The 15244-nt window shown below is 43.0% G+C and overlaps 1 protein-coding gene across 15 annotated transcripts in view; it reads right to left on the bottom strand.

Moving 5' to 3' along the window:
* Positions 1-15244, bottom strand: part of KCNIP4 (potassium voltage-gated channel interacting protein 4) — a 598831-nt gene that overhangs the window by 262655 nt on the left and 320932 nt on the right. Inside the window, exon 1 of one of the 15 annotated variants that reach the window (XM_053252522.1) lies at positions 4235-4755. The exons of the other annotated variants lie outside the window; for them this stretch is intronic. Coding sequence (XP_053108497.1) covers positions 4235-4334 — 100 coding nt within the window. The 5' untranslated portion in view covers positions 4335-4755. Of the gene's footprint in view, positions 1-4234; positions 4756-15244 lie in introns of those variants that run through there. 15 annotated transcript variants of the gene reach the window in all.

The raw sequence follows: 15244 nt of genomic DNA, 5'->3' as shown, positions 1-15244 counted from the left end.
AGAGGCTCACGCTGGCACTAGGAAAAGTGCATGTGGTTAGTGTGGTGGGAAATGGCTACTATATCGGAGGGTGGGGTGTTTTTTTTTGGCCAAGTGTCCCCTGCTTCAAAAATAGTGGCAATCACTGGTCTATATAATATATTAAATACACCATAGCTGCCATGCACAGTGGCAACCATGCATTTAAATCCTAACATCTAGGGCAGATTGCATCTAATATCTAGGGCAGATTGCTCTTGTCCTTGCATCAAAGCATTTTCCTTCCCATTGCCAGCCAATCCCATCGAGTATGAGAAGACATTGCCTGCTGGAACCCACCATTGTTCTCAAGAAAGCCCTTTGTAATGACACTGCAGTGCAGTTGAGACAAACTGTCTGTGTGGCAGTCCATCACATATGGAGAAGTAAGAGCATGCCACTTTGGCCACACCCCTCTGGTATGCTGTCCACAGCCTTGCATAATCAGAGGCCCCCGCAAAAAAATCCACATCAGCCACTAATCATGCAGTTTAAACAGCAGTGCAAGTATTCTGACACCCCTCCCCATAATGTCTAGTGCTGATCCATTCTGAGATGATAAAGTGGGAGGGGAGAGGCATGCAAAATTCATACCGCTTTGTGGGAGGCAACTTATATCTGGTTAATGCTGGTATTAGGTGTCCTCCCCCCCTCCCTTAAAAAAATTATTTCCTGCTGTAGCTGTTGGTGTGTGTGTTTTAACGTTTAGGCTCTGCCTTCATAGGCAGCAGCAGAAACAGCATTGCAACTACTAGACCTCTTCTCTAGCAGTCAGACTCTCTATAGAGCTTTCCCATTCCTACTAGGCACATGGTGCTTATCAGCAATCCTCAACCTACACCATGGTCCATTGTTTGGTTTTACCAAGTGCCGTTTAGGGTTGGCATTTGATGCATTAAATAAATCTTGGTCAAATGATTGGTCACGCACAAGTCAAGTGAAATAGGTACGTTTTTCAAGAAATCGTTTATTAGAACAGTAACAAAGAAAAGAGAAAATTTTGCTTTAAAAGCAAAAAACAAACCAACAAAAACAAATATACTGGCTTTTACATCCTCACAAAGCACCAGGTTGGATCACAGGGAGGCTGCTCTTCCTCCACATAGTAAATACAATGGACATATTGGTGGCAGGGGCACAGCGAGGTTCCTGGCGGCTGGGGGACAAAGTTTAGCCAGGGGGCCTCCATTGTGTATGCAAAGCACACATGCACCCCAGAGCCCCAAGCCACACCCCCTGCATCTGACATCAGATGCAAGGGGTGGGGCAACCTAACCCCCCCCCTCCAAGCCTTCCCCTCCCCCTTTCTTGAACTCACCATTTGATGAGCCTTTCAGGAGGGTGGCCGCCACCATGGCCAGCAGCAACACCAGCTCAATGGTGCGGAGCCAAGCTGGGCCAGGCACAAGGCTGCCAGGCATCGCTGTCCTCTGCCAGGGCGGCAGTGGATTTGGGCCAGGCAGCCCCTCCTCTGGCAGCTCCTGTATGGCGGCTGGAGGGTGGAGCAGCACAAGGGGCGGTCTGCTGTGAGGAGGAAGTGCAGGGGGAGGAGAAAGGAAGCCTCAGCGTGCTTCTTCCCATCATGTGGGCACATAGTGCCCCAGTAGCACCCGGCATGGAAGGGCGGAGGCGGCAGGGTACACCCCAAGCCTTGTGGGCCCCCTGACCCTCCAGGCCTCGAGACATTTGTCCCCCACTTGTCTAGTGGACGCTACGCCCATGATTAGCTATCCTGACTTTTGGCCACCCATGACAGGTTATCAGTGTGACAATCACTTTCGTTAGCTTATATTGAACCTTGTGCTTTCCCGGTTTTGAGATGCCTGCAGTTATAACTCATGGCCAGTAGGAGAAACTAGGCCATGTAGCTTAAGTTGGGAGGGGAGTGGGCTTCAGGGCAGGGTGTATCTACCCCAGAATGAAGGGTAGGTGCACAACTCTCTCTTGCAGGGCTAGGGAAAAAGCAACCCACATTCCTGTCACAGCTGTCAGATGATTGCATGGTGCAATAAAAAAGTAGGCTGTCATTTATATGAGGGTATTGTTGACAATATTTGGCTGATCAGCTGAACAGCATCTCAACCCCACTGCTGTGCTATAACATAGCTTCTTGCTTTTCAATCCCAGAAGGTCTTACTAGGAAATATAACCCTGAGGAATCTATTTCATGAAATTTAAATTTGAATCAAATCATATACATAAGCTGGGTAACATCTGATAAATTAAGTCAACATTTTACTTGGTTTTGAATAAAAAGGCTACTCCAACTTAGTAAGAAACTCAAACTAAACTCTTAGAGGTGTTCAAAAGTTATAAACACACCATTTGCAAAATTGGAGTAGTGTAATTTCAAGTCTGAAACCCTGGAGAGCCATAGCCGGTTAGTGGAATCAATACTGAGCTAGACAGACCAAAGGTCTGACAGTATAAAGTATCTTTCTATGTAACTTAAACAATTCTGTTACTAAATTTAAGGTAATTTTATTGCAATATACATTTTCCCCCAGATATCCTTTCACCACTTCTGCATCTTTCCAAGAATGTTTGCAACACATCCCTTTCAAAGCTTTCCCATAGATGAAAGTGTTGAAGACAACAGTACAGTTAAAATGAAGAGGCAAATTATCCAGGAAGAATACTAGAAGCAAGACTAACAAGAACATTCATCTGAGCTGCATACAAACTTTGAGAATACACAGAATTCTTTCAAGTCAGGTCAATGTGCTTTCTCTGTTCTTTGCTCAACACTTTTACAACTAACTGATGAACAGCAGCCACTTTTTTAATTTGCTATGGAAATATAAGGGAGAGAGGAGTGCAATTGTCAGACCTAAACAGATGATACAGAAACAACGCACCAGCCCATCCTAAAATGTAAGTACAGTTATTTACAGTGTCTATCAATATGCTTAACATTTAATTTTGGTTTTGAGAAAGAGAGTGATCATAGCCATAAAATCACTGACGTGAAGGCAGGAGCTATTAATATCTCCACAAAAGGAAATGCTTGGTTATTTATTCAAAATAGGATGTATTCTTTCTAATGGATACATAAGCCATCCCAAATAATCTTCTTTATGGAAATGCACTGGGTGCCACCGTTGCAGAAGAGACCATCATCTTAGAAGCTGCAGTTGATTAATGCTGCTTATATACATGGCTTTCCTAAATGCACAGCACAGAAAAAGAAAAACAGCCTGCCGTGAACTTTCTCTCATGGACAATATCTTGCAGAAAAGATTGAATTTCTTTAAAGGGTTATATAAACAGGATTACTTTAATCCATGCCAGTGCTACAAACTTACATTTTGCTGATTTTGTTTTTCTGGTTAGACTATAAAACCTTAATCTACTCACAGAGCAAGTTCCTAGTATCATGTGCACAGATATGTCCATAATGCAAGCTTATGGAGTATTTTAGATGTCTGGCATTTTACCTTGGTGCCTTGGAAAACTTGGGACAACAATTCATATATGTATAATAGTTCCTGCCACCTATACAGGAAATCTGTTTCTGGGTTACACTAGCCATAACAGCTATAGGACTTAACAAAACCAAAACAAGATCAACTGCTTTACAAACTTTTACTGCAAGAGACAAAACTACGTGCTAAGTAAATATCTGGAAACCAATTCTTTTATTAATATACTCTGTATACAAAATGTATCAAGGAGGAGGAGGAGGATGGGGAACACACTGCAGTAAATCAAGCATTTGGCAGTTAAAATATGTAATTACACTTGCCTGTCTCCATTCAATGACCTAAGTTTCTCAACTAGGTTTTAAAATTTACCATACAGAATACGAAAAGCAGAAAAGTTATGTATGATCATATAGTTGCCACAGCATAAATTCACATGTGATTTTATGATGTGTCATAGAATAGCGCTATTTGTACAATATAAAGCACAGATTTGAAAATTAACAGGAACCTTAGCAAAAGTTTTCTTCCTAACACACCCACACCCTCACTCCCAAAAGCACTTGGGGATATTTTCAGCGACTGTTGCATGTTCAGCTGTGAGGAAGGGTGTGTGTGGAAGGCATCACTTCAAGTTGTAGCATTTACACTAAAACACTAAAGCATTGCATGTATTGCTCTGAGGGTGACTCAGACAGAACCTTAAAAGTCTCATTAACAGGTGCCCTTCAAAAGGCTGCACAAGATTAAATCTTTAGAGAAACAGAAAATAATGTTAGAAGCAATTCTCTTACCTTCCAAGCCTGAGTCAATCAGACCAAATTGTTCCAACACCTTAACAAACAGCACAATCATGATTAAGACGGCTATCATTTCAAGCCCTTCCAGGTTCATGGCGAGCTAGGTCATGGTCTGGCACAGCCACTGAGGAAAAGACTCGTCTGCCTGGCTTTCTTTGTAAAGCCATTAAACTACATTAAGAAAGCTACAGCAAGGGAAGGGGGAAAGGGAGTGAGAGAGGGAGACTGGGTGACTGGCTGAGCGAGTGTGAATACATTCGATCTACACTAACGGAGGCCAGAAGTAGCAGCCGGATAAACTCTGGCCTGTCAGGATTATCCGTTGGCTCATTATCACTCTGACACACAACAACAGCCATGTGTGGAGAAAAGTAACAATCGCCCCAGGGCCTGAGAGGTCATCCAGAAAATGTCCCCTGTAGAGAACGATGCGTCTTGAAGTGATAGCTGCACATCTGGGAATAATTTTTCTTCCTCCTTCTCATGTCAGCTCTGCTGATACTGTAGTATTGTTGTGGATATTCAGTTGCCTGGGCAACAGAAACTAACTAATCCGTGGGCTGGCATTGGACACTGAGGGACTGAAAGGCCTTGTATCGGACTGAGGCTGGGGACATGCAAATAGTGAAGAGATATATGATAAATCTTTCTTTCTAGAAAACCAGTGTTGGAAGCTTCTCTATATGTGACATTCAATAGACAAAAAAACTTATGTTAAAGGCTACCACATTCACTCATATGCCAAAATGCCAGGAAACTGTGTGTGTTAAGGCCACAACCTTAGCAAACTATTTAGGCAATATATTCTGCACTGGGGTTAATTCAACCTTCACCACTACCTTGGAGCTAGATGGCTGACTGCGGCAAAATGGTGACTAAATCCTAGAATTGTATCTTCACAGGAATGCACATACAGAGTCTATACAACTGACGCTAGCATTACACATTACAAATACACACCAGGCAACCAATATCTGCACAGAATGATGCACTCAGAAGGAACCTAGAAAGTAACCTAGCCCAACACTCTGCTCAGTGAAGTATATCCACAGCTAAACTATCCCTGAGGGATCAAATTGGTTAGTCCACAAATTAGCCCGCTTGCGCCTCAGATGTTCATTCAGCCACCACCTTGAATTGGAGTGGATGACATCATCACACACCATGCCATTTGGCCCTATGTGTCCCTACAGCTGTAGCCAATTTGGTTCAAAGGGGGTAAGCAGTTCACAAGTTAGCCCACTTGCATCTCAAAAGTTTACACGTCCGCCATCTTGGATCGGGATGGATTACAACATCACAAATTGTGCCATTGAGGTGTCCTTGTGTGTCACTTACTGCCACTGTACGTAATTTGGTTTAAGTTGGTTAGACGCTCCACAAATTAGTTCGCTTACACCTCAGATTTTCATACGGCCACCATATTGAATTGGTGTTGATGACATCATCACTCACTATGCCATTTGGGCACCCCTATGTGTCCCTGCAGCTGTAGCAAATTTGGTTCAAAGTGGTTAAGCGGTTCACAAGTTAGCCCACTTGTCCTTCAAAAGTTTGTGTGTCCACCATCTTGGATAAGGGTGGATGACATCATCACAACCTACACTGTTGGGGTGTCTCCATGTGTTCCTATAACTATATTTGATTTGGTTCATATTGGTCCAGGCGTTGCTAAGTTGATGGGGTGGGGGGACACATGGACACACTTACAGAATGCCAGGTGATCTCACAAGTCTACTGGATAGTAGGCTAATAAAAATGGCTCTCTCTCTTCCTCTCTCCTGATTAAGCCATACATTTTTCTTCTAAAGAAGTGCATTTGCTTGCTTGCAGGGAGGGGAGCACAGCCAGCCTCCAATGGCAGGAGGTCCTCAGATTTACAACAAAATTGGTTCTTGAAGATTTAAGAAGTTTCTTAAGTCAAAACATCTAAACTCTGAACCTACATGGGAAATAGTGTTATGAATGGGGTTTGGTTCTTGAACCAAGGCAGGTGCCCTATTTTTTTCCCCTGTTGCTGTATAATCTAGTGGTGTATCCATCATGGACATGCAGCTGAGAAGTTCCTTATGGACAATCAGAAGTTGCTCACCCTTGCCACCCACACTCTTTCTCATGTTTATATGAACAGAAGGGTGGCAATTGGATAGCTCAGCTGCCTTTCTTCATGGGCTATGGTTAGACAGAGTAGAAATGAGTGCCCCATCTGACTATCACATCACAGCACATCACAGCACTTAAGCCTAGAGGAGGAGGAGCAGAAGCAGCAGTGGTGTTGGTGGCAGGGAGAGCCTCTTGGACCAGCAAGTCAGCCAATCCCTCCACAGCCTCAGATGCAGCAGCAACTGCCACTAGTACTGCCACTCTCAATAGCAATATTATATTATATTATTATTATTATTATTATTACATTTATATCCCACTCTTCCTCCAAGGAGCCCAGAGCGGTGTACTACATACTTGTTTCTCTTTCACAACAGCCCTGTGAAGTAGGCTAGGCTGAGAGAGAAGTGACTGGCCCAGAGTCACCCAGCTAGTATCATGGCTGAATGGGTCCTAGTCCAGCCCTCTAACCACGACACCATGCTGGCTCTCTATGATATGAGCCTGAGCCACCATTAACTCCTCCTCCTCCTCCTCTAGCCCTTGCACCAGCAGCAGTCGATTGGAGCCTCCCTTCTGAAGGCAAGCGTTGTAAAGTTGAAACACAGCTGTAAAGTTGGAATAAGTGACAATTTACCAACTTCTTTAGTGTCATTTATCTTAACTTTGAGCATAGACAGTACACATCTATAGTCCAGCTTCGGACTATGGCAAGATGGGTAGGGTTAAAGCCCCCTCTTCCCCACCATGAACCTGATCTGTTAGGGTCTCAATCTGGTTTCTATTTAACATTTAAACACACACACATACATGCTATGCTGGTTTGGGGCCGAAATAAACAAACACATACATACACACACACATGCAAAAGCTTGCAGAACATATGCTTAAAATAATGTGTAGCTTGTTTGACATTAGGTCGCCCATCTATATCCTAGCCTATCTGCCTCCCTCCAGACAGCTAGACTTGACATGATCTCATTTAGGAGAATGCTCAGCATCTAAACAGAACTAAAATTGCCCAGGGTCCTTGAGGGACAGCTATGATACTTAAATCAGCTTAAAATCTATTCACTTGTGGGATAATGCATTTTCGAGGAGACTCATTTTATTCAGTGAAGCGAACAGAACCAGTTAGCAAATTGTAAAGATAATGCCTGAGTCACTTTCAGGACAGCAGCTGATGTTACATACAAAAGCTTTCAGCCCAACATGCACAACAAGAGCTGACATCGATGCTTTTCCTACTCCTTACATGGCACAACTGTTAACATCAACAACAACAAAAAGATGACAGGCAGTGCTAAAATGATCAAACCGAACCAGGCCAGGTTTGGGTGAACTGGTCTGGCACAGTAACGGGTGGCTGGACAGGGGTGGTGAGAGAGGGGGAAAGTGGCTTACCTGGCTGACGCGGCTGCCAGCATTGCTGCTCAGACTCCCAACACAGACCCACGCGTGCCTCCCTCCTTTTACCAAGCCGCCAACTCAGTGCCAGCTTGGTTCTGGCCTCCATACATCCACTTCGTTCCTCTCTTGCTGTCCCCGCCTCTCTTAACCCGTGAAGGGGCCCCCATCCCCTTTCCTTGTAAAGGGCAATCCTCACTGAATCCCCCTTTACAAGTAATGGCTCCCCAAACCGTCCAAACAGGTTTGATCAAACAGACTGGACCAGTTTGGAGGAACACGGTTTGGTTCAAAGAGATTCATATTTGAACCAAACTGCATTTTTTTGGTTCGGGCACACCCCTAACCAAAGCCCATTATCTTGAATAGGGGGAAGAAGGTGGTAAGAGAGGAACCATGGGAGAAGCAGCAGCTGTGCCACGGAGGCACTTGGCTTCTCCTGCAGCTGGTTCCCTTGAGCATTAGAAGCCCCCTTAAGAGTAATGGCCTTCTTATTAATAAAGGCAGCTCATGAGGAAAACAAGGAAGCAGGAGAGGCAGATACTGTAAAAAGGAGAGGAAAGGCTAGGGCCAAAGAGGAAGGAGCTCCATGTCTCTTGGGAAGAGAGAAGGAGCATGAGAGAGCACCAGAGCTTTGCATCTGGAAGCAGAATGAACAGAGGCGAGACCCTTTTCCCTGGCTGAGGCCAAAGGGGTCCAGGTCTCACGACATCTCCTTCCTCCGACCACACCTGTGCCAAAATTATGCAGGTGAAATCTATTATTATTGCTATTTGCTACATTTCTATCCCTTCAAGAACTCAGTGCAGCTGACCAGTCTCCCCATATTTCATTCTCACAAAACCCTGTGAGTTAGTTTAGGCTGAAAGATAGTGATTAGGCCAGAATCAACATGGCTGAGTAGAGATCTGAACCAGGACTTTCTGACTCCTACTCCTACCACAACAACACCCTGGCTCTCTCTATACAGTATATCTTTAGGATGCATAATTCTCAGCTTCTGCTTGTCCCAGGGAGAGGGACTGAGCTCTGCATGGCACTTGAGTGCTCCTTCCTGACCACAGAAAATCCTCCCGAGTTCCATTCTGACTTTGGAGATCTCCCAAGTATTGACTTGACAAGTCTGTCTTCATAGCCACAAGAGCCAGAAACTTGATTTTTAATAAATAATTACTAGAGTGGCTTTGGAGCATGAAAAGAATAAAAGTTAGTATATACAGGGATAGCTGGAAGCCTTGAGGGCTTTGAAGAATCTGAATTAACTCTGGGGAACAATGGTGTGAGGAGCTGTTGTGCAAGAAGTAATATATACAAGTAGCTTGGAAGATTTAGAGGTGCAGGGTCAGCTCAAGGGGTTTTGCTTTGGTTGCCCTAGGCTACTTAAAATTCTCCCTATCGAGAAGTAGCAGAAAAACAATGTATTAAATCATCAAGAGCTGACCAGGATACTATCTTCTTCATTTCACTTTTCACCATTTTCCTTCTTTCTCGCCATTCTCACCTCTCTTACCACTGCACTGCATCTATATTCTGGGTTGCTGGAGGAAATGAAAAGACCTTTGATCATTGTCCCTATGGCGCCGAACCATTACAAACTGGGGTTCTGTTCCAGTTCTGCTTCAGACACTAACTTTAAAGAGTAGTTTGGTAACATGTAAGAAACTTTGAACTGGTTTAGGTCTACTGTATGCAAAATAATATCAGAATTATTTTTAACCATTTATTTTTGAATTGAACATGTCTTCATTAAACAAATTTCCTTTTTTCAGAAGCAAGATATATTAGAGAGAAAACGATTTATATTTATGAATTTATGAACAACAGTGGGTTTAGTCCCCTGCTGACTGAGCAAAGAGGTAGCTTTTAAAAGTGGCGATTCTCTTTATTTAGCGGGGAGAGAGCAACTGGCCCTATCAGTCCCCAGCACAGCATCCCTCCAGTGGCTGTTGATGGTGCCTGTCTTATGTTTCTTTTTTAGATTGTGATCCCTTTAGGGAAAGGGGGCTGTTTTATTTTATTTTATTTTATTTTATTAATTAATTAATTAATTAATATCTATGTAAATCACTTTGGGAACTTTTGTTAAAAGCAGTATATAAATATCTGTCGTATTCATAAACAGAAATATAATGGGCAAGAAATTGTGGCTTCTGCCTTCTTCAGTTGTGCCCATGTTATTGGAGCTACTGTACCTTGTCTATAACATCAGAGGAACTCAACAAGTTAGGTGGAAGCAACTTGTCCATTATATTTTTGTTTAGTTAATAAATAGTAAGTGTATACTATTCTTTTTGATTAACAGCATCTTTCTGGAATACAGATATGACTTGTAAGGAATTTCCCATGAAATTGATTGCCAGGAAGTTTGGGACCAGCAGGCAGAAGTATTTTTTCACACACTGCACGGCCAGGATGTGGTGCCAGCCAACGGCCTGGATGGTTGTGAGAGGGGTTTGGATAACTTCATGGAGGAGAGGTCTATCAATGGCTACTAGTCAGAGGGCTATAGGCCAGGCCACCTCAAGCCTCAAAGGCAGGATGCCTCTCTGAGTACCAGTTGCAGGGGAGTAACAGCAAGAGGGAAGGGCATGCCCTCAACTCCTACCTGTAGGCTCCCAGTGGCATTTGGTGGGCCACTGTGTGAAACAGGATGCTGGACTAGATGGGCCTTGGGCTGTTCTTAATTATGTCTGCAGCTTTAAAAATCCCCCCTCTCTCCCCCTTCTACCCTCTATATGTGTGTATGAATACGCATCCACACACACACACATCCACACACCCCTAACCATAGAAGATACTGAAGTAATGACTGAATAATGAAAAATAATTATTGTTCACATTAAGATATCAAACAAATTATGACTGCAGGTTATGGGGACAAAGAAAGCTCAGTAAAGTGATAGTAACTGACACTAGAAATATATGCATTTGAATCTGGGATGTACTGTACTGTATGTATGTGCATGCTTGGGGGAAGACCTCCAATGTAACATTCTTTACGTATTTTAGGGTTGATTTAGACCCAGTGGGGAAGTTGGTGCAATTAGACACCCATCTAATCTGGTTTACCCCATCATCCCTCTGGGGTGTCAGGATAAGGACATTCAGAATGCAGAGGAAAGCAGTCAACCAGACAATGAGCTGTTCGTTGTCTTTGTGCACTTCCTGTAAAAGCACAAGCAATGGCTCTTTCTCCAACACATGTAGCCGTTGCCTGCTGTGCTTCCATGATTAGACCTGCCCAGTAGAGAAGTGTGCAAGGAGATTATCTCAAAAGCTGAGAAAAAGGGCCAGATCAGATGAGACGTTAAGCACCTGGTTTCTAGTTTAGAGTTTACTTTACAGTAAAAATAGCAGTCACTGGGAGGGGGGCGGGGACACTGACCTGGGTTGGGACTATGGAATGGAGATGTATTTAACCCTGTACTTTCATGCTGTTATCCCATGAAAGATCCTCTCACAAGTTGCCACAGGTCCTTGAAGATGGTATTGTAGTGAATTAAAAGGGGGGGGGACTCCCCAAACATCAGAAATGTCCATTTTTAAAGCTGCAGTAAAACCAGCCATAAAAAAGTGAGATATGGGTAGACATTTACCTTAAAGAATAAGTGCTGAAACAGTGTTTTCAGCATTTTTCTAAAAATGGACAATGGTGAGGCTTAGAAGTATTTTGCAAAGAGGGTCCTCTTCAGATCCCATCCCTTTCCCCTGGCTCACATGGATTACTGTAGAGATTATTGGTGTGATTTTATATGAGTAGAAGTACAAACTCTCAACAAAAATACGTTTTTATTGCAGTGTCATAGCGGGGAAATGCTTGACTAACAAGCAGAAGGCTGCTGGTTCGAATCCCCACTGGTACTATATCAGGCAGCAGCGATATAAGAAGATGCTGGAAGGCATCATCTCATACTGCACTGGAAGAGGCAATGGTAAACCCCTCCTGTATTCTACCAATGAAAACCATAGGCTCTGTGGCGCCAGGAGTTGAAATCAACTTGATGGCACACTTCAGAAGTACAAACTCTCAACAAAAAGACCCTTTTATTGCGCAAAGAAATTCTAAAAGTTGGTAAACATAAAAACATAAGACGTTTTGGTGTGACACACCATCAATTAAGTAAAACGTATCTGTTTGGCCTGGCTTTCCAGGGTTTTAAAATCGGTTTTAATATTTTAACCCGGTTTCACAGTTTTAAATTACTGTGATTGTTTAATTGTTGTTTTAAAATGTTTTAAATAGTTAATTGTTGGTATATTGTTTTTTAATTTTTGTTTTAGCTTTTTACTGTTTTAATGGTTTGTTTTAATTGTAAACTGCCCTGAGCCATTTTGGAAGGGCAGTATAAAAATCAAATCAATCAATCAATCAATCAATCAATCAAATAAATAAATAAATAATAAAACAAATGAGATGTTCTCTATATCTGTCTTTATATCTATGGATGTTCTTTATATCTATCTTATGAGTAGAAGTAAGAACTGAAGCTGCAGTTGTCCCTGCTCAAGTTGTTCCTCTTTGAAACCAAAACAAACAAATCTAAATAAAAGGTCACTGGTTCAAAATTCACATGGGATGTAATATTAGAAATGTGATTTTTTAAAAATAATAATAATAATAATGATTGGAAGAGTTATCTGCTATTTTAAGAATAAACTGTTTCATCAAATGAAGCGTTGGCCAGTACAGTTACAATCCTCCTGAAACACAACATTCTATAGTCAACGATGCTACTGAAGTTTAAATACTTTCCAGGATTGTTTATCCCAGAATGAAGTTGTAAGATCTCCTGATGACGGAATGCATCAAAGTATTTTATAGCTTGCCAACACTATTCTTATACAGTGTACTTGGAGGATTAGATGGAAAGGATTAAAGATAAAAGTAGCTGCAGATCTGGACAGGGTCTTGTTTTAATTTTTATTTAATCCAGAAATACAAAGGGATTTTAAATTTAAACCAAAAATCTGTTTGCTGTGTACAACATGTTACATTTTTTTTTAAAAAAAGACAGATAACATCTAAGGATCAGAAGAGGGTGGATTATAAGGAAAGGAACTAGATCTAAACATACAGATCTTGTCATATTCAGGCCATTGATGGAATATCCCACATAGCCAAGCACATGGTACTCAATATTTTAACGTTTTAATCTAAAATACTTGAGTAGCCACTGAAAATTCATCAAAAGCAAAATACAAAGAAAGTGTTGGGGTTCGTTGCATGAAACCTCTGAAGAATTCTGAGGGGAAGAAGAAGAGCTATGATCAAAGTAACAACTTTTCTTTGTGGGGGCATATCTCTGGGTTGTCACTAGATTTCACCTACAGCAAAATTTGAAGAACGTTTGTAGAATATTGCAACAAACATTTTTGGACAATGAATTTGGGGGAACCTCACACTACCATAGTTGCATACAACGGCAAAGCCCTGACAGTCCCTTCTCCGTTGCAACCTGCCCTTGGGAGGGGGTAATTTGCACCAGAGAAAGGATGGAAGGAAGGGAGTGATTAACCTTAGTTCTGCCAGTTGCTTTCTTTATAAAACTCCCCCTGCCCCAGCTTAATTTACCTGTGAATTTCACAGCACACCTAGGCGATCCTCTGCTGCTTCAGGCAGTGCAGAGTTGGGGGTTGTCGTACTGCCAGGGTGTCATTCTGGCCCCTGGAAATCCCATAATGCACCATGTGAGTGCGCGGTGCATTGTGGAGATTCCTGCAGTGATGGGTGGACACCCGTCAGGGCTACAGCACCGGATAAAAGTAGCCGGTACTACACACAATTTAAAAAAAAATAGAACTAAGGGCATGCTTGCTCCCTTGACTTCATTTAGGAGGCAGGTTTCACAACGAGGTTAGCTGACGCTGGGCCGCTGGGATTGGGCCCAATCCCTAGCCTGGGTGTCCATAGCCTGGTTTAGGCTGTGTGTGAGAATAGCAGAGTTCTCACAGAGTGTGTTTGACAGTAAGCATTGAAATCACTACTAATTCAGAAAGTTCATAGGGCAGCTTTGGCCATGGAGAAGGGGAATTGTACCACTTGTTGCCATTTGTGCTATAGGCAGTATATCTTAGGTTCCTGTGCCATTTACACAACCATTTTGCTCCAGCAGTTAATTATACAGCAATGGCTGTATGAAACGGGGGAGTGGGAGGAAGATTCTGTTTTGCCAATTAAAGAACATTGGACTTTTAGTAAAAGTTTTGTTTCCATAACAAATTTGCTATCTTAATGGAAGATATGTGGATGCTATGCAACAAACAAGCAACCATACAGTTATTGTGCAAAACACCAAAACACAAAATTGTATACAGTGGTGCACCTAGGTAATTTGGGCACCTGTGAGTTCCTGCCCGTGCTGCTGTGAGGTCGAACCACCAGTTTTTTCAATAATTCTAGCCGCTGGGGGTGGGGGGTGAGCCGAGCAGGCCTCTCCTGCCTCTCCCCATTGTGGTGGCGGTAGCAGGTGGAGTGGGAGCAGCCGCTGGGCCTGACCATCTGGCCCAGCAGCCCCTGAGAACGGTGAGGTGCTCCAGCATGCCTGTGTAGTTGGAATAGATGCTCTATTATAACTGTGCAGGCACACTGGAGCATCTCGCAGTTCTCAGGGCCCAGTGACTACTCCTGCTCCGCCCGCCACTGCTGTCACAGGGGGAGGCCCGGGAGGCCTGCTCAGCTCACCCTCCACCCCCCTGGTGGCTAGAATAACTGGAGGGAAATCGGCAGTTTGGCCCCACGGCAGGGCAGTGGCAGCGGGTGCGGGGTGGTGGCAGGAGCCCACCCGGGCCTTTGGAGGCTGGCCCGGACCTTGGAGGCCACGGGCCAGGGTCCCAAGGTCTGGGGGTAAGAGTGCCTCTGATCCTATCGAAACATCTTTTAGTAATAATGACAAAGGATACATGTGCATTTTTTTTAAAAAACAAATAAACCAGAATATCTTGACATGCTTTTGTGGAAGTCAGCAAAGTTCACTTGGTCCCACTGCCCACTGGGATCCCACTGACTGAGAATTTCTTGTAGTGCTCAGAACCATGCTGTGCTATACCCACACACTACTTTGTTCTTGACTGGATTGCCTTCAGAATTCCCCACCACAGCCACAGAGACAGCAACCTATTTACACAGATCTGCTAACATATATGGTACAGCCACAAGGAGTTCTTAAAGATCAAATGTCAGAGGCAATTACGGCAAACATGGATCCCACTCAATAAAACAGGTGTAATTAAGACACACACACTTTAAAAAAACCGGAACTGTTCCTTTAACTCTATTTCATACTGGATGATATTTTCAAGCAAATGTTTTGCTATTTCAGCTTGCAAAGAGCTTTAATCCTCAAGTGTACAGCTTTAGTAAGCTTTTAATAATGACACACACATTAAGCATGTATTCAGAAACCAAGAGTGGAAAAGTAAGTGCATGTGGCATGATACTAACAGATGTGTAGATCAATAAAGATATAAAGAAAATTACACTTTTAGTATGTTTAC

The sequence above is a fragment of the Hemicordylus capensis genome, chromosome 5 (assembly GCF_027244095.1).
Source record: "Hemicordylus capensis ecotype Gifberg chromosome 5, rHemCap1.1.pri, whole genome shotgun sequence".
Taxonomy (NCBI): Eukaryota; Metazoa; Chordata; class Lepidosauria; order Squamata; family Cordylidae; genus Hemicordylus; species Hemicordylus capensis.
The sequence above is the reverse complement of the archived record's forward strand: the minus strand, read 5'-3'. Positions and strand labels throughout refer to the sequence as shown.